At 33.3% G+C, this 24,940-nt stretch overlaps 2 protein-coding genes across 5 annotated transcripts; one reads left to right on the plus strand and one right to left on the minus strand.

Moving 5' to 3' along the window:
* The first annotated feature begins 1,807 nt into the window (after positions 1-1,807).
* Positions 1,808-10,742, plus strand: LOC123676159. Its single transcript, XM_045611883.1, has 3 exons — positions 1,808-1,968; positions 2,029-2,435; positions 9,056-10,742. Exons 2-3 carry the CDS (start codon positions 2,431-2,433, stop codon positions 9,570-9,572), a joined length of 522 nt encoding a protein of 173 aa, XP_045467839.1. The 5' UTR covers positions 1,808-1,968; positions 2,029-2,430; the 3' UTR covers positions 9,573-10,742.
* An 8,188-nt stretch (positions 10,743-18,930) lies between these two features.
* On the minus strand, positions 18,931-24,509 carry LOC123674945 (sex-lethal homolog). 4 transcript variants are annotated; one of them, XM_045610129.1, is made up of 5 exons: positions 24,370-24,509; positions 23,804-24,117; positions 23,534-23,731; positions 23,275-23,432; positions 18,931-19,738 (listed from the first exon to the last, which is right to left on the minus strand). In XM_045610129.1, exons 2-5 carry the CDS (start codon positions 24,073-24,075, stop codon positions 19,590-19,592), a joined length of 777 nt encoding a protein of 258 aa, XP_045466085.1. In that variant the 5' UTR covers positions 24,076-24,117; positions 24,370-24,509; the 3' UTR covers positions 18,931-19,589. The 4 variants fall into 4 exon arrangements, with proteins under 4 accessions (XP_045466085.1, XP_045466083.1, XP_045466086.1 ...); XM_045610127.1 differs by having other exon boundaries at positions 18,931-19,750; XM_045610130.1 differs by having other exon boundaries at positions 18,931-19,809.
* Positions 24,510-24,940: the final 431 nt, after the last annotated feature.

A 24,940-nucleotide genomic window follows, 5' to 3' on the forward strand; every position in this document is an offset into this window, starting at 1 on the left:
AATAATTGGATATGTGATCAATGAAAACCAAAATCCCCAGTCAACAATTAGAACAGTACCTTTTGATGACCAACTGTTTTCTGAGTAAACTATTAGGAAGATATCAATCAGTCAATAATTTTGTTCCAGTTAGTTTTGTATTATCTTGGTTTTACCAGTTCTACGAGCTTTTCACTACAAGATACTAGTGAGACAGTTTCAAACGTTAACGTTAGAAATTCAAGAAATTGCACTAAATTCTAATATGTTGTTATGTCATCAGAATAATAATAATAATAAATAACTGATTTATTCTTCCGGATTTCTGAAATTGACCTTAGCTAACAGAACCTTGACGCTTTGGGTTCAATTAGGAATATACTGATTTCTATCTATTACATAAAGGTTATCGCAAATATTTACAAATTGTAAGATGTCATTTCCGAAAACATTAAGTTTGTGAGAAAAAATAAACTAAACTTCGTATTCCTGTCATATTTTTCGATAATAAATTAGAAATATATTGTGTTCAAAGCACAATATTTTTGCTGTGCTAAACTCAACATTTTAAAATATAAAACTTTGTCATAGCATTGCAAACCAATCGTGATACCTACTTCAATGAATAAATAGAGTCAAAACTCACTAGTCCACCTTTGTTAACAAAATATGTTAGTACGTACTTCTTAAGTTTCAAAATAGAATACAATTTGACAATGCATGAAAACAAAGAATTATACTTTCAATAAAATATCGGTTTTTTTTTGTAACGTATAAAGAAATAAAAAACTCATGATTGAATGGTTCGAATTACATACACTGAGGCTTGTGGAGCTCCATCTTCATCGATCTCAAACTCATCAGACTAGTTAGGTATCATCAAAATTTACTCACATATTTCCATTTGTAATATAACTTTTCAGCCAATTGGAGAAAATTCCCTCAAATCCTAGGTTATAATATTTACTCAGCATGAAAGAAAAATTCAGTTTTTCCATCGCATTATCTAAGCTATCATAAACAGCTTGAACAAATTTGAAACCTGCTGTTTCTGTTGAGTGTCCTGGTCTGAAGCCATGCTGACAGAAAATATGTTGAATTCATTAAAATAGGCAAGCCGCAAGCATTCCATTGAAACACAAATCTCTCAAAGATCTTAGAGAAACAGCTTAGAATCGATATGGGAAGGTAATTCAGAAGATTATGGGCATCATCTTTTATGAGGCCTTAATTTCCTAGCAATTTGAACATGATTCTTCGCTCAATTTATCACTAGCTTCTCTTATTTCAGATGTTAAACAATACTTTCGAACATTTCTTGCATCTTTGACACGTTTCAAAGGTCAGCACTACTTGAAATTATGCTTATTTATTATATTTAGAATTGGGTCATTATTTTCTTGATTTCCAAATGTCAGTCTTGAAAACTAAATCACTACACCGCATTGGTCGGCTCAGAAAAAGATTCAATGTGACAGTGAGAATATTTCCAAAAAAATGCAAAAAATTTTCAAATTAAAAACGTTGTTGATACTGACTTTTAACTTTCTCCTTGTCAAGTCCTAACTTGAATTATGATTCTGTTGAACTATCATCGGAAGAATTCATCATTGACATCTGAAATTTGCCTAAGATATCATAATATGATGAAAACCCATGATGTAAATCAATAAGAATATTTCATCATGCTGAAGAAAGAACAATAACAAGTTTAGATTAGATCAAATTCGTTATAAATTGATTTTAATGGCATTACACAAATGCACTTCTCGTTTATTTGTTTATTAAAGCAGTATTGGCTTGGGGAAACACATGACACTTTATTTGTTTTTTAATAAATTGATTAGGCTCATCTTATAAATTATAAAATTGACATTATCATCGATAGAATCTGTTGTACAGTTAGTTCCTGAAGAATTCTTAATTCATTTTATAGATACAATTTTCATAGAGATAATTCAAGCCTTAACCATCATTTTTGGAGATTAGGTAGGTACAGCTTTATATTGCCAAATGTCATATTTAATGGTTTTATTCTTCACCTGAGAGAATTATTCTGGATGTTTACTAAAATTTCAGTTCCGCTTCCTTCAACATAAAAAACTCGATCAAATCAAGTGGGTTCTGCAGACAACATCCAACTTAACAATTCGTCTTGACCTTCTGGACTTTAAAGGAAACCTGACATTGCATATATATGTATATGGAATCTATTAATTTATCTTGTAATATTTAAATAATTGATCACCCACGGACCTAGGTAAATCTCGAGATTCTGCCTGAGCAGAGGAAAATTAAGGATCTTTTCTACGTAGAAGATTTAAATCAATCACGTGACCGACAGTATAAAGTAACCATGAAAAAAACAAACAGAGTCTGTCGGTTTTTAACAGTTGAATAGAGATTTTTCAATTGCCGCTGTAGTGTGATAATTTCGGTAATATTGCAAAAATGTGGTAAGTAGACAAATGAATTTTTCTAATTAATAACAAAATATGTCATAATAAAAACAATTATAGTAGTCATTGAAAACTTCTGACATCAGAAGTAAAAACTTAATCTATAAAAATATATAGTATTGTTGGATACCTAGTAATCATATTGTCAATAATTAAAATTTGATGATTTGTATATGGTTTATTCATTATTCAACACATAAGATTTCTGCAAGCCTAATTAAATTAATCTTAATTTCATTGACTATAATTTAAATGACACAAACCAAAATTTCTCCAAGAAATATTTTGTTGCAGCTCGAAATTCGGCACGCAAAACGGGATCGGGAATTTCAAAAAATGATCAATGATGATAATTTTCAAACCCATACGTATTCTATCTAGTCATCTAAAGAGAACTATAGAAAGTATATCCATGAAATTTGGCACAAAAATTTCTTGATCCTACTATGTCGAGGACACAATCATTGAATTTTCAAGCCAAAATCAAGCAAATAAAATTTCAGAATATCATTTCTCGGAAATTTAACAATCATGACATAATCATGAAATTGAAAACATATTCTCCTATGATAGTTTTGGATATAAACATTTTTTGCACAAAATCCTAGCGCTAATATTTTCGCAGTTGAATACAGAGTGTTTCATAATATATGCGCAGGACTTCAGAATGACCATATTTTTGGACGAGCTATCACATTCTGAAGTCCTAGTCATATATCATGAAACACCCTATATCATTTTTGAATTTCTCATTCGGGTTTCGGAAAAAAAGGTTTGTATAAGTTCGTTGGAAATTTTTTTAAACTTTGAAATTCATAATTTTAAATATTATTTACTGAGTGAACCTACCGCAGGTGGGGGAAGCAAGGTAAAAAAAATTATTTTTGGTTTACAATTGCAACAATTTCGCTCGCATTTCAGAACTTCCTGAAAAACTTTGGTTTCGTTTCCATCAGTCTGTGTGTCCTCAGATCTATAACAGCCTCAACTTTTGAAAATCTTGATGAAATTTTATGTGGGTTTATTTAGAGGAAAGATATCCGAAAAAGGAAATAATAAACCATAGTGTTAAATTTGCAGTGTTCATGGAAAGCATTCCTTCGATTTTTGATCAGTTTTATACTGAAATATAATATGTAAATAATATAACGCAATGGAACGGTAAATGTAAGTATGCATACCTACATTGTTGTAGAGGTGTTCTACAATTTCATTTGATTTAAGACACATACATATACAAATTATCTCCAGTCTTTTGATAATAAAAATAAAAATTTTTAGTAATCTTTTATATTAGAAATTTTGGTAAATAATAATAGTTACCATAAACCAAAGAATTTTCATTTCGTGAAAAAAATTTGTGACTTTATTATTTTATTTTATGAATCACTACAAAAATTAAGTATTATAAGAACTTGGGGAATGTTTTTCGAAAATCAAAGATGAAGTGAGAACTGAATTCTGTTTTAATTTTTTTGAAGCTATACTAGAGCATGTCTTTGTCGATGGAATATACAGCTAACGTGCATGTTTTCACTTCGAAACAAAAATGGATTGTATAAATAAGGGAAAATGATTCTAACTACACAATTTCACATAGAGAATTGCTCTGTTTAACATTATTTTCGTATATACTTATCTTCGGCCAAAAAAAAAAATATGTAACAAGTTATCCGAATATTTATTCGCTGGAATTCGACGCGATGAAATATGTTCCAGCAGCACGAAGTCTGGATCCGATAAGCCAAACCAAATAAATCTTGTTTCTTTCTCTCTTTGGAATAATACAAAATGCATAAGCAGGTATTTTCATGTCCACATCGAAAAAAGGCACATGGTAGTTACGGCGTGTGTAATTTAAAGAGATCCGAGACAATAAATATCATTAATTCATCTTCACATTCGAGCAATAATTCGAATCCGTTGATAAAATTGGCTTCAGTTGGTTGCATATCGAGAAAAAAAGCGATTTTACTTGTCGCAGAAATTTTTATGATTCATATTTAAAAAAAGTATTTTAACTTCAAAACTGATTGCAATAAAAAAAACTAATTACACCAATGGGTTCCTGTGAAAAAAGTACATATAAAGTGTTTTTGTTTCACGTTTCGATAAACGTTTATAAAGAAGTTATGCGATCTTTTCATTTCACGCTATTTTTCCATTTTCTCTCAGATATAACTAGAAAAGAGTTGAACTTATAAAGTTGTGGTTTTCCCCAAATTAATTCTCTCGAAAATTGTGCCAGAAAATTAGCCATCCATTTTTTCTAGATATAGATCCCCTCACTAGACAAAGAATTGAGAAACCCGATACAGACAGAAAAGCAGACAGACAAAAATTGTAAAAATGATTTTTTGTGTTCTTTTACTCTTTTCATATCACCCACGCGAATTTGTTCATGAATTTATAAAATGAAGGAACATGTCGGTTTCTACTGCTTCATTATATGTATAGATATATATTAGATTATTTTTGTAAGGTTTTGTATTTTATGGATTTTAAAAATTTCACTTGATGAAGTTCTTATTGAATTCCTTTTTAAGAAACAGACGATTTGATTATCAATTCATTTACCAAATTTCATGCATCGGTAGATATTTCAGTCCATTTTTAGATTTCATACTAACCCAGATGTAAATTATTAATAAACATGGAATAATATCTGAAAGTTTATCCGAAAATTTATATATTATTCCATCGAAAAATTAAAGCAGTTCAAAATTCACAATATCGCATTGTTTACTTTCATATCACCTCAAGAGGTAGAAAAATCATGTTAAAAATCAAATTATAACGCTGGTGCTATTCGTTTCGAAATCCAAATAAAATTTTCGAAGGTTATAACTCCTTAATAACTATCAAGACTGAACGCTTTGAAGTAAAGCGCAAATGTTTTAAATTTCGTGTTCGTATGTTGTCAGTTATTGGAAAATAATAATTATTTTCCAATAATTTTATCTAATTATTCGATAATTAGATAAAACCAATTAAAATATATATTTAACATAACTCATAATATTTTTTTGTTGAGATATTCTATGAAAGTAAATGGACGAAATAATAACTCTCTATGTGAAATGGCCATAGTTTCTGGACAGAGGACATACACTTTCAATTTTATTATATTTAACATTTTATTATTTGAAAAAAACTTCTGTTCTGTTTTCTGTTAGAAAATAATAGTATTTTTCTCATTGAAAAAAATATTGGATCTGTGATAATAACAAAAATCGCCAGTCAACAATTGAAACAGTACCTACCGATGAACAACCAAACCAAATAAATCTCGTTTCTTTCTCTCTTTGGAATAATACAAAATACATAAGCAGGTATTTTCATGTCCACATCGAGAAAAGGCAAATGGTAGTTACGACGTGTGTAATTTAAAGAGATCTCAGACAATAAATATTATTAATTCATCTTCACATCCGAGCAATAATTCAAATCCGATGATAAGATTGGCTTTAGTTGGTTGCATATCGAGATTTATTTTAGCTTGTTAAACCAATATGGACTCTTCATATTCAGAGGAGACCGGAGGGGGTCTGAACTGGAGATGTGCATGGTTCATGTCATTGTGTACTGTGTATGCTGATTCACTATCACTTATATCACTTGACTACGAGTAAACAGGGAACAACAATTAAATAATTCAAAAATCAATCTGACGCCTGCGGTAATGAAAACAAAACTTCGAAGCGAAGATTCTAAAAAAGGACTAGCTCGTCCTTTTTTAGAATCTTCGGCCTTTGAAATTGATGAATCGGATTGTCGAGTTAAAAGGATCAAAGCAATATTGAATATTCTGTTATACAGGGTTAAAACTATTAAGAAGGGAACTACAGGTATATCGAAAACCGTAAGAGACACAGGGTAGCTTAAATTAGAAAAAAATTGCGTCCAATGGTTATCTCCAATGAATCTCGAGTAGCTCGAAAGAACTAAAATCGAGTATTTTTTTTTCTGTATAACTCAATTGTTTTTGGAAATTTTTTCTGTTTTTCATTGATTCAGAGACGCGATAGACGAGTGATGATTTCACAACTCTTCAATTTTGCTTTTATTATTATGAGGTGATAAAGCAAAAAATTACGAATTCCGCAATGTATCACACTCTACAAAAATACCGTGTCTAGCTACGCAAATTTGAACTTCCTTTTCTTCTTCTTCTTCTTAATTTAAGCCTAGGGCTTGTATATTCCACTTTAGTCCTCGGTGGATGTAGATATCCAGGAGTCTTTCCAGCGCTTAGGGGGTCTGCCGACTGGTCTTCTGGTACCTGGGATTCGGTCTCGGGCTATCCTAGCAATTCTGCCTGCGTCCATTCTGCTGACGTGGTCGTTCCAATATCGTCGTCGTTTTCTTCCCCATTTAGCTATGTCCTGAGTCTGGCATTCCTCTCGGATGGCTGTGTTCCTCTTCCTATCTCTCAGCGTGTATCCAGATATGGTTCTCAGTATCTTCATTTCCGTCGTTCTTAGGATGGATTTTGTCCTCTTGTTGTCTGCTCGAGTTTCTATGCCGTACGTCATGATGGGTCGAACACAAGTTTTGTAGATCCTGGCTTTCGAATGTTTACTCATATGTTTGTTGTTGAATATGACGTCGCGAAGTGCACCGGCAACTCTGCATGCTTTATCTGCCTGTTTACGAACCTCGTGTGTTCTATCTTGGTTCGAGGATATCTCCACGCCAAGATAACTGAACGACATAACTTGTTCTATAGGTTGGTCTGCAATGACAAGTTTGCATCGTTTTGGTTCTTTGCTTATGACCATTGATTTTGTTTTTGTGACTGATATTTGCATGTTGAAGTTGCATGCTTCTAGGAAGAATGAATATAACAGTCTCTGTAGGTCATCCTCACATTCAGCCAAGATCACCGCATCATCGGCGTAGCAAACGATCTTTATAGCCCCTGTGCTTAGTCTATATCCCATTCCACAATTCTTGACGCGATATATTATTTGGTCCATTATGATATTGAAGAGTAAGGGGCTTAATGAATCCCCCTGTCTTATACCCGTAGGAGTTCGAATTTCTTCAGTTAGATGTTGGTTTACAGATATATGTGTAGAGGTATCAGTGTTGAGTTGTTTCACAATCTTCAATATAGGTGTTGGTAGTTGTTTATCCTTTAGAATTTTCATGACATCCTTGAGTCTTACATTATTTAAATAAGTTTAGTAGGCTGGTGCCAGAATTGTTAAATAATTTGTTACTTCGTTCAGTTGATATGTGAAACCATTTAATTTTTGTAATACCTTAATCCTGTTTGATAAGTAACGTCCTATTGTTCTACATAATTTAAAAAACTCAAGTGATGCTTTCACATAACAACAGTCAACAGAGTTATTTGACAATTCTGGCTCCATAGCCTACTACGTAAATCATTTATCATGTTGATATAACAATTTATTTTCAAAACCATTTCATTTGAAGAGTTCTGTCGGTGCATTTCCACAAATATCCTGGCTTCCTTTTTATTTTTTTGTTTGAGTAGGAAGGTGGAAGAATTGTGAAATTACTGTGCTGTCAGTTGTTATGTGAAACCATCACTTGAGTTTTTTAAATTATGTAGAACAATTTCTACAGACATTCCCAGTTGTACGCTATGTAGAGCGTTGCTATCAGCATGATTATGTAATTAATAGGACGTTACTTATCAAACAGGATTAAGGTTTTTACAAAAATTAAATGATAGTTTCACATAACAACTGAACGAAGTAACAAGTTATTTGACAATTCTGACACCAGCCTACTATTTAAACAAAAAAAAATCAATAAAAAAGAAGCTCAAATTTGCGTAGCTAGACTCGATATATTTGTATAGTGTGATACATTGTTGATTTCGTATTTTTTTTCTTTATCCCCTCATAAGGACAACCAATATGGCTCCCATAAGAAAAAAAAATAACTACGCGTTTATGAAACAATGGAAAACAGAAAGAATCTGACGACACCATTAGAATCTCTATATATTGGATTATGGCTACAAACCGAATTTCGTGAAGTTATCTCCAGAAACAAATGAGTTTTTTTTAGGTATCTCGGGAACCATTGGAGATATTTTATATCTGTTTAAACCAACACACTCATCCCTGAGTAACACAACTTTTTTGTAATTTGAGCCACCCTGTATTTCTAATGGTTTTCGATATCTCTGTAGTGCCCCTCTAAATAGTTCTTACCCTGTATAAATATCGAATTTTGACTGTCTGATTTGAATTGTTTCGATATATACCATACACCAAAGAATTATTAAGATACTAATTTTAAAGCAAGGAAAAACATTGGGTCTTCCTGCGGAAACCACAAATGGACGGCTGTCTTCTGTTGTGGACTCCGTTTGTTTGTTGTTTTCCTTCAAGTGTTGCTCATCTAACACTTTTTCACCGTACTGATGAGGGCCAAAGCCAATACCTCCTAGACTACACCTGTTTTCTAGGAGGTATTGCTAAAGCCCGAAACACATGTCTACGGTTAGCACTTCTCCTGAGGGCAGGCCCAATATTCTTTTTCCTTGCTTTACAATAATACCCTCGATAACCTTTTCACACATACTTATTTTAGTTGAGACTAGATGTTAATATATGATAATTCTACGATTTCAGGTCTCCAACAACGATTACGCCCAATGCAGTGAGTTTTCTTTTGTTGATAACTTTAGTTATTGATGGTGAAACTACTTACGTTCATGGTTATCTACCCACCAGATACTACACACAACCAAGAACATACTCCGATAATAACGTCTACATCACTGATAAATATGGACAAGTGGTTTCTGTTGAACCCTATGGATCAAAATCATTTAAGAACTACTATCCAGAGCCCTACTACTCAAGTAGGTGTCATAACTGTGTTGCTAGAACAGTCTACGATCCTGAGCTTTATACAAGAAAAGTCTACGTAAAAGACCGATATGGCAACAGCATCTTGGTGAACCCTTACCGCTGGAACGAAGAATACAAAACAATATATTATCCTTCTTCTAGAAATAGCAGGTACTATTCGAGTGGAAGAAGTGTATCATCACATGAAGACTACGTTTACATCAACGATATGTATGGCAGAACGAGGGCAGTACCAAAATCGAGTTACTTATACGAATATGCCAAAGGTTACTAACTGTACAACATTGAACGAAGTTACTTGTAACAACTAACTATATGAATAATCATCAGTAAGATAAGATCACATATTGAGAATGGTACCTATATGTCTTGATTTTCCAAGTTCAATTGATTCATTCCCTTTCATAAGAAAAATTGAGTTGGTAATCAAAGAGGAAAATAATAAGGTTTAAAAAAAATACCAAAGAAATTAATCAAAATAATCATCGAATAAAAGATCCACATTACATTCAAAAGGTTATCACAGAATAAACATAATGATAATGAAAAATAAAAACAATGGTCTTGTTGTTGTTTTTGCGGAAAATCCTATAAGTCTTTACCAGTTGAACTTTTTTCTAAAAGTACATAATATTGACGTGTATGTTTACGGGAATCTATAGCACTGCTTTTCTGTTTTTATAATCATGGCTAAAGTTATTGCCTACTTGAAAAAATGAGTAGTAACTAGTAAGTAATGATAGAATTGACTATTACAAAAAATGTATCTTGGGTACCTATGAAAAATAAAGACAAAAGCATTATGGTGGAGATGTCATATCAAAGATAGAAGTAAGTATATGCTGTCTAAGCAAAAGACTGAAATTATTTGCAAACTATCGAACTTTGCCAGATTCTTCTCAAGTAGAAACTTCTATGTTCTCAGCCATACCAAGTGTCAACCCTCCAATTTTTACCCAAAGAATTTTTCTAAACCTGTCACAATTATGACAGGTCATATTTCTTTCAGTTTAGTATTATAAATTACCAAGTTAAATGGATTTTAAAGTATCGATTTTGGACCAGATCAAAGAAAACTATAAACCGTTGCTGCTGCTACTCTCTGGAACGGCTATAGTGTTCATCATATCCAAATATTTCAAGGCGAGGTCATGCGACAGTGTCGAGAAGGACCCGTCTAGGGAACTGCCTACCGTGGAGGACATCCAGAAGTTCATCGAAGAGTTGCCTCTGGATATCAGTCAGTTAGAGAACAACCAGGAGGGTCTGAAAGAGCTAATTGGGGAGCTGTCGGAAATAAGTGAAGATGAAGAGTGGAAGGAGCTTGTTGCTAGCCTGCAAAAGTTTTACGAGGAGAGCAGTGCTGTCTAAATGTATCATCAGCATGCTGTGTCCATTGAACTAAATATTAGCATGGTGTCAAATAGAGTCTAACATATCAGAACTTCTTTTTTCAGTGATAAACAATGGCCTTTAATTTTATTATTTCCCTATTAGTCTATCATCTTCATCTGTGGTAGACATTAACAAAAATATCACAACCTCAGGACGGAATATTGCCCCATCTAGGGAACCACACCGCCCTCAGGGGCAAGACCCAAGAGTAACGTAGGCGTCCCTATCCTATTACATAAGAGTGTCTATCATTCATAAACCATATTTCAGAAATATATTTTGCACTATATTCTATCAAATTTCCGAAAATGATCAAATAATTATTGATGTATGAATATGAGTCTCGAAAATATCCAAGTGCCTACGCGCTACCCATAACCTCAGTAAGCAAGAGTGTGCCTAGGCCATATCAAAACAATGCTTGTTTTCTTTGAGATTGAAAACAAGTTGATAGATGGATAAACTCGTGCCTAATTTTCAAACGAAATGAGACCTTTCTTTTACCGGTTTCTTTTTCAAATGTTTAGCGAACAGACCCTCAGGTTTCATCCTATCTTACAAGGTCACTGGTCACTGGATAAAAATTTCAATGACATTATGCGAATTGTTGCGAAATGTAGCCAAGGGGAGAGATTTTACTTAGGTACTTTTGTGGTCTCGGAAATATTGAGCAATTTTGCTTCGATATTCTTCTTCGTTTCTATGGTTCAGATCAAGTGATCAACTTGAAATTTTATACGAAGCTTCTAATTGTCATTAAAATACAAATTTTCATCTCAATCGAACCAGCAGTTTCAGAATTATAATAAGCCTTTATTTTCCAACAGGTGAAATTGCCCAATTACAAGTAAATAACTAAATCGTTGATCTAAAACTGACGTCCGTTCTACCCGCCCTACAGTAGAACACAGTATTAAACTATTTACAATCATATAAAGAAATATGTGTGCCCTTATATTAATAATAGTTTATTGTGACATAAACATAAATCGCAGAGGCTGAAGCCTATGCTCTATGGATCTACTAAGCAGCATAACATCATCAAAACCTACATGTGGATAAATGTCATCTTCTTCCTTGTAGAACTTTCTTTGTACGGATTCAATTCGTTTTCTATGACCAATAATCACTTCCCCCCCCCCCCCAAGATTTCCAAATTACCGAAACGTGAATTCTCGCAAACACGAAGAACGAAAATTTTTATTTTTCCATAAAATGAACCAATAATCAATTTACTTTTCTTCGAAATCCACACGGCAGTCAAACATCGAACACTTTTTACGGGCACGTCTATGTCCGAGGTTTATTATTTTCCTTCATCTATCCGCTTTCTCGACCTCTTATTTGCCATCTGCGATTTTTGCATTCGTCATCGGTATACACTTACCTGTTGTTTTCGGTTCTTTGTATCATTCTCGTCCCAAAATTTCAAAAGTGTAGTTAACAAAGAACTGAACTGAGTCATTCGCATAGAAAAATTGTGTGGGATGTGATGTACCATTTTGTATTTTTTTTTTTCATTAAAATTGCAATTTATTTATGAAGACATCAGTTTTGAATTGACTATATCTACTCGGTGATCCTAAATTGAAGGTACAAATGAAAATGATAGATTTCTCGAATCATTTCAAGATAAAATGTCTTATAACACGTGTCCCCAAACACTTTGTTTTTGAGATACAGATCAATGTTTGAGTTTTTTTTCTCATAGAACCTTTCCTTCACAAGATAATTGATTTGAATTGACCATAAATATTCCAATTTAAAGTTTTCATCATGTTATATTGTAATTTTGAATGCAAATCCACAGGGTGATATTTTTTCTGGAAGAGTGCTTGATTATTTCCTTCAGAACTGTAACTATTTTTTGGTGAACCGCTGGTAGTTTGAAAAATGTTAGAAGAAACTCAGGTCCAATACGACACTTTTTGGTATGTTATAGTTTTATCCTATCTGCTATCGATTTCGAGAAAAATATTTCAAACAACTGTCTAGTAATCCTCAGGAAAATCCAAATTATTATAAAGATCCAGCTGGTAAGCTGTAATGAATTAATTAATTATAAGTTTAGGTGTTATATTTACCTACTCTGTAGCGAAGATTAATAAAGATTTGATAAACTGATATAGGTAAGCATCGCTAAAAAGTACGACACACGAGAAACACCCTGGATCTCGAAAACAAAGCGTTTGCGGGCTTATATTCATGAGACTTTTTATTCCTAAAATTATCCAAGGAATCTCTAATTTTCCTGCGTAACTCTAATTTATGAACATCCAGTATAAGATAAGAACAAATGAATTGGTAATAAAATAGTAATTCACGTAACAAGTCCGGAAAATAGGGTTTTTTTGGACGAATAGACAAAATTCCAGGACGAGCGTAAGCGAGTCCTGGAAGTCTGTGAGTCCAAAAAAACCATTTTTGGGCGTGTTGCGTACAATATTTTTTCGGCAACCATGTAAAATAACACTATCGCTGCTGCTTTCCATATTTTATTGCGATTGTGATCAAAAAACATGCAAATTTTTGACAACTAATTCCATATGAACTGTCAGCCGTTATCTCGGTTGCTATGGATTCTATGATTCTTTTCCGGCCTAGTCCGGGAAGTACGTACTTTCCGGACTAGGCCGGGAAATGCTACTTTCTCAGAGAAAAAGCGTCCGGGAAGTGCTCACTTCCCGGACGGTTGCCGAAAAAAATTATTTCGAGTAATTTGGTTCAAATCTCATTATCAAACTTTTTTTTCTCACATTACAGATATGAGTAAACAGTGTCGTCGAAAAAATTTTTCGATTATCCCCCCAAGAAAAAAAAGATCTATGCCCTTGTCTATGACAATTATAAATGGGTGTCCAAATAATGCTACAATATTCTAACTTGCTACAAATTACGCACAATGAATCCATAAGTTTTACTGACAGAGGAAAAGAGTTGATTCAAGTGTGGCATAATAGAACATTGGCTGTATAACACTCCCAAATCCCTATACTCATTCACACGGGATAATACATGATTACCGACTCGATAGTTTTAAAGAATCATATTATTTTTCTTAGTATACCTATGACATTGCATAGTACTCAGAAACATTTAGCGACATCCTATTCGTTTCACACCATCTTAAGAGAGTATCAAGCTTTAGAGCTTTAAATCATCAGCGAACATCAAAATAGTCTATATCATCGAGAATACCATTTATGAACAGAAGAAAGAGCAAAGGTTCAAAGTTAGAGCCCTGAAGAACGCCAGATGTAGCATAGAACTCAAATGAAAAACAAAACATAGAATTAATAACGGTTATATTTACGGAACCCCTGGCCGGTTTTGCCTGTAGTGACTTAATTAAACATAGTGGCGACAATTCGTTCAAATTGAGCCTAAAAATGGCGAATGGGGAAATAGAACCATAAAACCAGGGTCGCCGCTAGATATTTTATGGAGCCCCGGCAAAATAAAATTTCGCCGCCCTGCTTTGCTTTTTTATCTGGATTTTCTTTGGACGAGCTATCTGTTATTCTTCCCAGGCATCTTTTCAATTTCATATGAAAACGTATTTTTTCGGCAACCGTCCGATAAGTGCTCACTTCCCGGACGCTTTTTCTCTGAGAAAGTAGCATTTCCCGGCCTAGTCCGGAAAGTACGTACTTCCCAAACTAGGCCGGAAAAGAATCATAGAATCCATAGCAACCGAGATAACGGCTGACAGTTCATATGAAATTAGTTGTCAAAAATTTGCATGTTTTTTGATCGCAATCGCAATAAAATATGGAAAGCAGCAGCGATAGTGTTATTTTACATGGTTGCCGAAAAAATATTGTACGCAACACGCCCGAAAATGGTTTTTTTGGACTCACAGACTCTATTCGTCCAAAAAAACCCTATTTTCCGGACTTGTTACGTAAATTACTATTTTCGGCAACCGTCCGGGAAGTGAGCACTTCCCGGACGCTTTTTCTCTGAGAAAATAGCATTTCCCGGCCTAGTCCGGAAAGTACGTACTTCCCGGACTAGGCCGGAAAAGAATCATGGAATCCATAGCAACGGAGATAACGGCTGACAGTTCATATGAAATTAGTTGTCAAAAATTTGCATGTTTTTTTATCACAATCGCAATAAAATATGGAAAGCAGCAGCGATAGTGTTATTTTACATGGTTGCCGAAAAAATATTGTACGCAACACGCCCGAAAATGGTTTTTTTGGACTCACAGACTTCCAGGACTCGCTTACGCTCGTCCTGGAACTTGTCTATTCGTCCAAAAAAACCCTATTTTCCGGACTTGTTACGTAAATTACTATTTTCGGCAACCGTCCGGGAAGTGCTCACTTCCCGGACGCTTTTTCTCTGAGAAAGTAGCATTTCCCGGCCTAGTCCGGAAAGTAGGTACTTCCCGGATAAGGCCGGAAAAGAATCACGTCGTTTGTGTCAATGTGAATATGAAAATCTTGGTAGGTATATTTTTATTAAATGCAGTTGATCATTACCATAGCAACAGACAAAACGGCTGACAGTTCATATGGAATTAGTTGTAAATAAGATGTCTAAAAACCTGGTGTATGGACTGATTAGCTTTTGTTTTGCCAATTTTGAGAATATTATTTTAAGCTTCTGCTTGGCTAGGATCGGGTTTTAATTGATGTATCCTGTCAAAATCAAAGGAAAAAAGATCGAAATGAAAGGTATGACATTGCGGCGCCGCCACGAAATAAAACTAATATTTTCAATTTGGTCGAATGTCATTCCATTCAAAAATTGACGAATGTTTTCAGACATCCCAGTTGTAAACAATTTGCATGTTTTTTGATCGCAATCGCAATAAAATATGGAAAGCAGCAGCGATAGTGTTATTCTACACAGTTGCCGAAAAAAATATGGTACGCAACACGCCCGAAATTGTTTTTTTTTGACTCACAGACTTCCAGGACGTGCGTAAGCGAGTCTGGAATTTTGTCTATTTGTCCAAAAAAAACCTTTTTTTCCGGACTTGTTACGTAAATTACTATTTTAACTTGAAATCACCTTGTCAAATTTATCAAAAGACGTTTGTCGATTCCATTAAAAAACGTCCTGAATTGTTTAAAAGTACGGCTCTCTATAGTAAAAAAATTATCTTAATGGTGGATTTTAGTACCTACCTGTATTTTCATTGATAGTTGAGAGCGCCTATTCTATATTTTAAAGGTGCATTTTAGGACCTATAAAATATTTTCATAACTATACTTGAGAGCGCCTGTTCGATTAAAAAAAATGGCTCTTGCCAATTTTATTATTTTACTACTAAGAGTGGTATTTTCACTAAGAAAACATTTCATGCCAAAAAGTATGCCTTATATTCAGGGCCGGCGTTAGGGGTGAAACAGTGAAGCGACTGTTTCAGGCGCATCTATTCGAAGCCGGCAAATTAGCCCAGTTTGTGACCGCCTTTTCATATTTCTAAAAAAAAATATAGTCTTGAATCCTAAAACAACATGAGCTTGGTCCGCTCCGCTGCGTTTATCAATATTCCCTGCAATAAAAATCTCCAAACCTTCCTTACTAAACCGCATGTTTAATAAATAACACATGGCAACCCAACCAATATAAACAGTATTACCTATTACCCTAATTGGAAAAGGGATGAAATGTATTTCACAAAGACGAAAAACAACACAACCTTCGTTTTTGAATTATGTGGAAATTGTATACACATTCAACATATGGAAAATTCCTACGATTTTGCATTCAGAACTAGTTTCTGTAAAAGTGTAAAATGCCAAATGTTTTCAGCGGAAATTTACGTATTTTCCTTCGATCCGTTCGGTCAGAAATATTTCAAAATGGAATTATTCATAGATGAAATTGAGAATTGTCCTGTAATATGCGATTTTTTATGGAAATTTTCACTAGATCGGATATAAATTTAGGAAGTGAATTCTGTATAGTATTCAGAGTATCCGTTGGAGGAAATATTGATTTTCTATAGACATCGGGATATATTAGCAATGTTTTTATTCAAATTATCATCTGTCGAATTCGAAAAATTCGTATCTCCGGAAGTACGCGTCGGAGCATAACCATATTTGGAATGTAGATTACTTTTAGCGATGTAAATAAACTATAAAAGAAATCATCAACTCCCCTAGGGACCCAGAGGTTTTTTCCACCTCCTTTTAGGTATTAATTCAGTAGTTGAACACAACGATACAAAGAAAGTCGACGAAGTTGCCGACGGATGCTGGAATTTCTGTCTTGAAAGATATGCTACTATGTAACTAGAAAAAGTTACTCTAGTTCTATTTTCATTAAATGAATGTTTTGTTGCTGAAATACATGTTTTCAATTGTTTTTCAAATACGGCTCAGTAAAAAGCCAGTTCTTCAGTTTTAATTAATTAATAATAATAATAATAAACTCCTTTATTTCAAAACATCTCTATGTACATGTACATGAGTGAAAAGAAATGACGTCAGCACAGAAATACATATAACTCAAATATAATTCATCAGATTATCACAATTCAAATAATCCTCAACTGAGTAAGGTTCTAAAACAATTAACATTTTCTTTATGACATTTTTAAACTTAGGAAAGGTTAACATTCTACAGCAATTAGGTAATTTCGTCGGCTAAGAGTGTAAATCTGCTATGTCCATAATGAAAAATTTTACAGGAGACCAAAAAAACCGTACAGTACAGTGTTATAATAATAATAATAAGAGAGTTTATTCTTATTATTATTATTATAATACTGTACTGTACGGTTTTTTTGGTCTCCCGTAAAATTTTTCATTATGGACATAGCAGATTTACACTCTTAGCCGACGATTTATTATAAAGTCTTATGCACATATAATAGGGTCCTTTCTCTGTCAAGGTTAGTCTATGTATGGGACAGTTCAGATCTAAAGTTCTCTTCTTATAATGATGAGTATATTCACCGACGAATTTAACTTTATGCTTGAAAAGGAAAACCAAACACTCATATACAGAGCATAAACTGTCATTATACCCATATCCTTGAAAACACCTCGGCATGAATCTCTAAACTTTTAATTGATGAATAATACAAACTATTCGATCTATAATTACCTATCAAAACTTAAAAAAGTTTAAATCTTCATCTTTATCTGATACTGAATCAACGCGCGTTCAGCGCTTGGCAAGCGCGTACCATGTGAACGGTATCCAATTATCCAGCGCTCATTCAACGCGCGTAGAGCGCTTGTCATGTGAACGTGCTCTAATGGTTTCGTGGTTATGAGGGAGGTTATTATTATTATTGATACTTTTTTAGGCAGGAGCGCCAAAATTGCTCGCGCCTTCCCTGCTTATTTTATTAACTGACATTGCGCCCCTACACTTTGGCGTCCCGGCAAAATGTCCGGTTTGCCGGCCCTGTAAGAATACAATTTACTGAACTCAACTGATACGTCAAAATCAAAATTATTGGGCCTGATAGTATTTGATTGTATGTATATAGAACTAATTTATTCAACTGAAGAATACTACAGTGAGCATGTATCATTTTCAGTAAGCAAATTTTGTCCCCAACATGAACAATCAAATTTGACATGAAGCGCGCGGAAATATCAGTGATACGATATTTCACTCAATTCGCGAGTTTCTCCACAAAAAACGCACTTCGTATGTCCCATAATGAATCAACGTTTCATATTAACTCAAAATATATTGAAATAAATACCTAAATATAACCGGAATGCAGGAAACAAACTTCAAACGAGCCAAACGATATGAAACAATCGATGACACTCGAGAGCAAAAGTTGCCAAACCTTGGATTTCAGCAGGTAGATACAGAAAATAATATTCTGCTTATTATAAATTCGACAATTAGGAAAAAATATCGGATTCCAAATTTGCATATTTAATCGGGAATCACTCAAATAAATATATTTCATTCAATATAATATACATTCATGATGATATAGTAAAATTGTGAATTTGAAAATATATCACAATCCAACAACGTAATTTAACCATGTTGGGGACATGTAAAAATTGCATATACTTCCTCTATGTTTATTACTTTACGAGCTGCATGCTCAAGGTGATCAGTCTTTCTGAGACATAGTCATAATCTGTTATGTTACGATTAACCAAAAGTGAGACTCCAGCTTTTTTGAATAGAAGAAGAAGTAGTAATCTTTAAAATTTGCAGTTATTCCTGTAAGATGAAAAAAATTCTGTCTGGAATCGGTGAATATAGAAACTCGCATAGAAATTAAACAAAAGTCGTTTCTTTGAATTTTATTCAAATAAAATAAATATTAAAAACAGTAAAATATAACAACTCATCATCCTATCTCAAAAAAAAACTAACACAAATTTCTAAAAAAAGCATATCATCTCCATAGTCCTATTTGTGTTAGTTTTTCTTAAGTATAAAACAACTCAAGGTAAATATTCTTATTGTTAATATAGTTTATACTAATAATTATAAAATTACTAATCGATTCATATAAATAGGTAGAAAATTCTGTATAAAAAATCGCTTTGAATAAAATAAAACAGTCTTTTATGTGACAGTAAAAAAATCGATTAAAATCAAACTAGGTCTCGGCCTGCTTAAAAAAAACCTCATGGAAAAACAACAATTCGAAAATCTCAACTCGAACAGAAAAAAAAGCATAGTCAAAAACATGAAAAAAAAACTAATTTGAAAAGTCAAAATAACAAAGTGGGCTCCTTAGTGGGAAACCAGGGAGATGTTCCGAATATGTTTTATGAATCAAATGTGCGGAGAATTCCAAAGGCTCTTCGGTACATTTCTCTGGCCAGCTCTCACATGACAGCCCATGAGAAAAAAGAAAAAAACGAATATTTAAGCAGACCAAAGACGATGGGAACAAAAATTCTAAAACTTCTTGAGCCGCATCGTCCCCCTCTCTGGTCTAAAAATAGAAGGGAGTCTGCAGAAAACTGTCGCCCGCCGCCATGTTTCTGATGTTATTGAAACGGCCAAAGCGGTTGGGGAAATTTCCTCTTGACATGTTCATCGGCATATCCCTAAAGGGCATGATCCCACGGAAGGGCAACATTCCTAGCGAAAGAACTGATGAATAAGGTAAGTCATTGTCATTCTTTCGATTTATCAGTTGACCTTCCTTTACACTATCAAAGAGATGTTCAATAAATTCTATATATTTGTAAATCAAAACATTCTGGAAGCGAATGCAAGAGGGAACTAATTGCGAATTAGTCACAAAATCGTTTACTATCTAACATTAATTCTCCCAGATGGAGGTGAAAAATTTTGAATGAACTATAGGTGAAGCTTTTTAAAGTTTCAATTTCTTCTGAAACCCTTTTGCCAGAAAAAAATTCCGACTTGCAGCTACCATTCGAATATTTGTTGTATTAAGTGACATAAGAACACAGTAACACACACAGTCTACACACAAGACAGCCAGTTCTGTTTTGAACAAGCGGTCAGCTTCTGAAAGGACTCAAATTGTGTGAAGATACATTTATTGAACCTCCCTAGTTCTCCTAATTCAACAAATGTGCCTTATATGAATGTTTAAAATACAATGGAGTTCTCTCAATATTTTATCCACTTCCATTTTTCTTTGCAAAAATGCATCAAGAAAAATGGAAATTAATTTTGACAATTAACATCCAGTTCTTTATCATAGCTAAAATTTTTCAGAAACATGAGTGGAAATCAGGTACGTTAATAATGAATTCTGAAACATTATTACAATTAAATAATTTCAAACAAGAAAAAGACTCTCAATAAATTCCAAAGTATAAATTATCAAGATAAATCAGCTGATTTTAGTTAATTTTATGACCATTTACTTTTATTAGAATATTTGTCTGTAGTTTTGACTACAACAACAATTTCTTAATGTAATGATAAAAAAATGGAATAATGAAAATTATGTTACAATAAAAAGCTAATTTTATTTCTTGTTTGAAATTAGGACTGGTATGAGTATTTGTCCAAAATAATATTGGGAATCTTTTTCAATGTTACTGAATCAATATGGGTACACTGAAGATTTGGAATACATTTTGTCAAGAAAGTACCAAGAATTGAATACTTCTTTTTATTATAATTATTATTATATACTTTTTATTCTGATTGTTTGCCGATTATGTTTGTATAATTGTTGCTTTGAGAAAAGAGGCAATGTTCAACAGTAGACGCAAAAAAAAAGGCTGTATTGTGATGAAAAGTTTTGTTGAAATTCTTTTAGTTGCTATGTTGGCATAATTATCCTCTAAACACATGGAGAATTTGAGGGACATTGCCATTCAAATTGTTAACAGTGCTTTAATTTATCAGTTTTATTCAGCATATTTTGTGATTTTCACAATGAATGAAAATATCCTACAAAAAATGTCTCTTAAATAGTGCATTGTAAAATGGAAGTGCTGAAAAGATTATACATATTATAATACCAGAATTCTGGTATGAAAAATCATGCAACTCATTAATACACCAACTCATAAGGTAAATGAATTTCTGGCTATAAACTCAACAAATTTATCAAACAATTATCATATTCCTCTGGTATGGCTTCAGCTGTACTATTTCTTGCTTTTTAATTCAAATTACTGCAGTAAAACTTCGTTAAGACTGGCGCAAAAGAGCGTCTCAAGAAATAAAGCGTCTTACTCAAGAATTTCAAAATGCTTGAAAAAAATTTGATTGCAAAATTTTAACGTGAAAATGATTAAAATGTATAATACTGGTAAGGGAATGTGATCAATTCTAACATGAATGATATGTATGTATATTTCTAACTCACTGAGCAGAGAAAGACTTGTCGAGGGTACTTTATTTGAGATTCTTGGTAGCATGTGTGGAGAGAAAGTTGTGAATCCTGTTAATGTAACATAACATGTCCTTTGCATTTTCCAAGGTGGAAATAACTCTTCTCAGCTCGCCTACATTTTGCAAGCCAGCAGAAATTGTAGTTTTTGCGAAATGATCGTCCTTTACTTCAGTCATTTTCTTCTCTCTCATTCCCCACAGGGTCAGTGGTGACGTCGGTTATCATGTCATCAATAGTGCGAGTGTTGCTAATTACAAGGGCGTCATTCTTTGTCGCGTCATCGGAAAATTTTTTGAGAATTTCCTCAGTTCCCTTTGCTGTGCTGTCAGTGCTGTCTGCCTCATATGAAGAGCCAGTCTTCCGAAAACAGTTCTTTTTAACCAGTGGGTCAATTTCTTCCCAAGCATCAATAATAAAATATTTAGAGTCTAGAACATCAATTTTGGTTGTCTCTCAAGTACCGCTGGACTAATTTTTTCCTGTACTTTTGTTTGACCCTGATCTAAGGGCTGCAGTGTGGATGTGGCATAATAGTTATTTATAATACAAGTGCAGAAGGCATTGATATTCTTCCACGAGTTCAAAATTCAAAAACGAGCCACGAAGTGGCGAGTTTTGGAATGAACGAGTGGTAGAATGAGCCTTCTGTACGAGTATTATACATTATTTTCTCTAATTCATTGCATTTTTATTGAAATTAATGAAATATTTTCATAAATATCATTTAGTGATTTTTGCATTGAAAAATTTTGGTTGGCAGAACTGATTTCTTTAAGGCAAATTGATGAATTGACAGATAAAGCCGTGGCGGAAAGTTCGGAGTACCAACATATAATAATGAAATATAACCATGAAAACTGTGCGTTTCTGATATATTCTCGCACGATTTTGTTCTACAAGATGTGGAAGAATGAACGGAATAACCACAGAATTAGAGAAAACAAATTTTTTTTTTCGTGACAGGGATGTCTTTTGGATGAGCAGGATAGTTGTCAAAAAAAGAACAACTTATCTTTTCTGCTAACTGAAAATGGAATCAAACTGCTGAATCCATTTTCGAAACTGATCCCTTGTCATCCAAGAACGAGCTTGAGAATAATAGTGACTCATGTTCAATATGTCATGTAAACAAATACCCAACGCGAGTATGCCATTCATTTATCAACCTTTGACCGTTTTTTCACTGTCTACCAACGTCAAAAAAGAGCGTCTTACTGAGTACTCTTTTACTGTATTAGCATAGAAAAAGTCAAAGGACTGATGAAAAAGAGGGTATTATGCAGGAAAGAGTGTTAAACAGGAGCGTTTTAATGAAGTTTTACTGCAGTATTAATCAATTCTATCAATAAATAGAAGCCATACAAAAATTCACGGCAGTACTCAAGTCAATTCCAAAAAAAGTGTTTAAATATTGTTTTGATTACATATTTTTTATTATATTTGGTACTTTTTTGACATAATGATTAAATACTGAAAAAATATTGAATTGAAGCCAAATATTCGTTATTATACCAAAAAAAATAATATTGAAATGAAATAAATATACAAAATATGATTGATAAATATTCTGGTAAATCATTTACTCTTTTGTCTCTAAAAATCTCCTCAAGTCTCATATTTTTGAAATGAAACAGACATTTACATAATTTGTCATTTCATTCCTTAACTATACTCAAAGCAATGACATTCATCCTTCTCAACCACAAGAAGGCTCATTAGCTTTAAGATTGAATTGATCCAAACATTTAGAAAAGCCCTACTTATAATCATTCATCTCGTCGTCTCTTCTTACCCCTGTTATACATAAAAGGATTCCACACATCAATATATTGAGCCTTCTGCCTGCCATGGTCTTCAGCTACCCTTACGCTTAGTGGAAATATCGCCTTATCCAACATCTTACCGTCCAAGTTAGCAATAGCATTCTGGGCCTCCTCCCCTTTTGAGAAACTGAAGATGCAAGAAAAAAATTACACCAATTTAACTGAAAAACCTTTCAATTTTCAAGTTAACCGAATTCTCCAAATAATAAACAAAACATATTTACTTACCGCACAAAAGCTACACCTCTAGGCATACCCGTTATTTTATCTTTCAAAACTGTACGTTGAACAATTTCTCCAAAAGGATTGAACATCTGGTCAATATCTTGTTCAGTAACATCTTTAGGAAGGTTTGTAACATATAAATTAGAATCTCTCATGTCTGTGCCTGGAGGTCGTGAATAGGAAACCTTCAAACGTTTATTCCTAAGAAGGAATAGTCCAAATCAATATAATCCATCTTTACCTGTGTTTTGTATTTTCCATCAAATAACTTACTTATATGACATTCCATTAATGACTTCAATAGCCTTGGCTGCTTCCTCCGGAGTAGAATACTTCACAAATCCAAATCCATAACTGTAACCTGTCTTGAAATCCCTCATTATCTTTATACTTTCTACCTTTCCAACTTGCTTGAAAATTTGACCAATATCTTCTTCAGTCGAAAATTGAGGGATATAGTTGACAATAAGTTTTGTCTTGTCGATCTGAGGTTGTTGTGACTGGTTGTTATCACCTGCTCCATTATTAGTGCTGCTATTCATCATTTTTCGTGATATTTCAACGTGAATCACCTGTTCTATCTCTACCTACAAAGGACCGATTGATTATGTATTGTATCCAATCTGGTATTAAAAAGGCTGTGAAAGAAACCGACAACCAAATGATTTCGAAAATACTATATGATTCTAGATTACTCCGGTTGTTTGAATCGTTGAAATCCGAAATTTTAGATTAGAATTTATTGTAGGTTACAATTTTGAAAATAGTATCAGAATTCAATATTACTATTCAATTGGGACATTTATGTTTTCAGTGTATAATAACAAATTCTGACATACCTTTGCTTGGAGAAAAAATTTAAATAAACAAATGAACTTTATCAAAATTTCAAAGGCTTACTAGAATCATTTTTTTTTTTTAAACTTTGCGGAATGTTTGAGTCACAGATTAATTATTATGCATAGAACAATGTTAGTTTATTATTTCCATTTATTATTCATATAGGTCTATGATTTGGAAATGGTTTTGAAAAAATGATTCTTTTAATGACTGCAATGTTTGATTTAGATCTTAATGCAATAACATCCATTATATTGGAAAATTATTGAGAAACTCATAATTCCGAGACAACTGAGGGTAGGACTTTGTAAAGAATATTGTGTTTAGCGATAAACATTCATCAATTGATAATGATCATAATATGCCGATAAGCGTCAAGTTTCTGACAAACGCATTTTCAAAGTTCTATTCCATAATTTTTAGAATTCAAATTTCATGGGCAAAAGATGTATCAGCTGAATTGAATACCAAGTTTCATTCAAAATATTCTTATAGTCTTATGATTTCAGAGAAAAGACTGATTCATATTAGCATAGTATAAGGAAATTCCTTATACTATGATATTAGATA

Source organism: Harmonia axyridis, chromosome 3 (genome assembly GCF_914767665.1).
Source record: "Harmonia axyridis chromosome 3, icHarAxyr1.1, whole genome shotgun sequence".
NCBI lineage: Eukaryota > Metazoa > Arthropoda > Insecta > Coleoptera > Coccinellidae > Harmonia > Harmonia axyridis.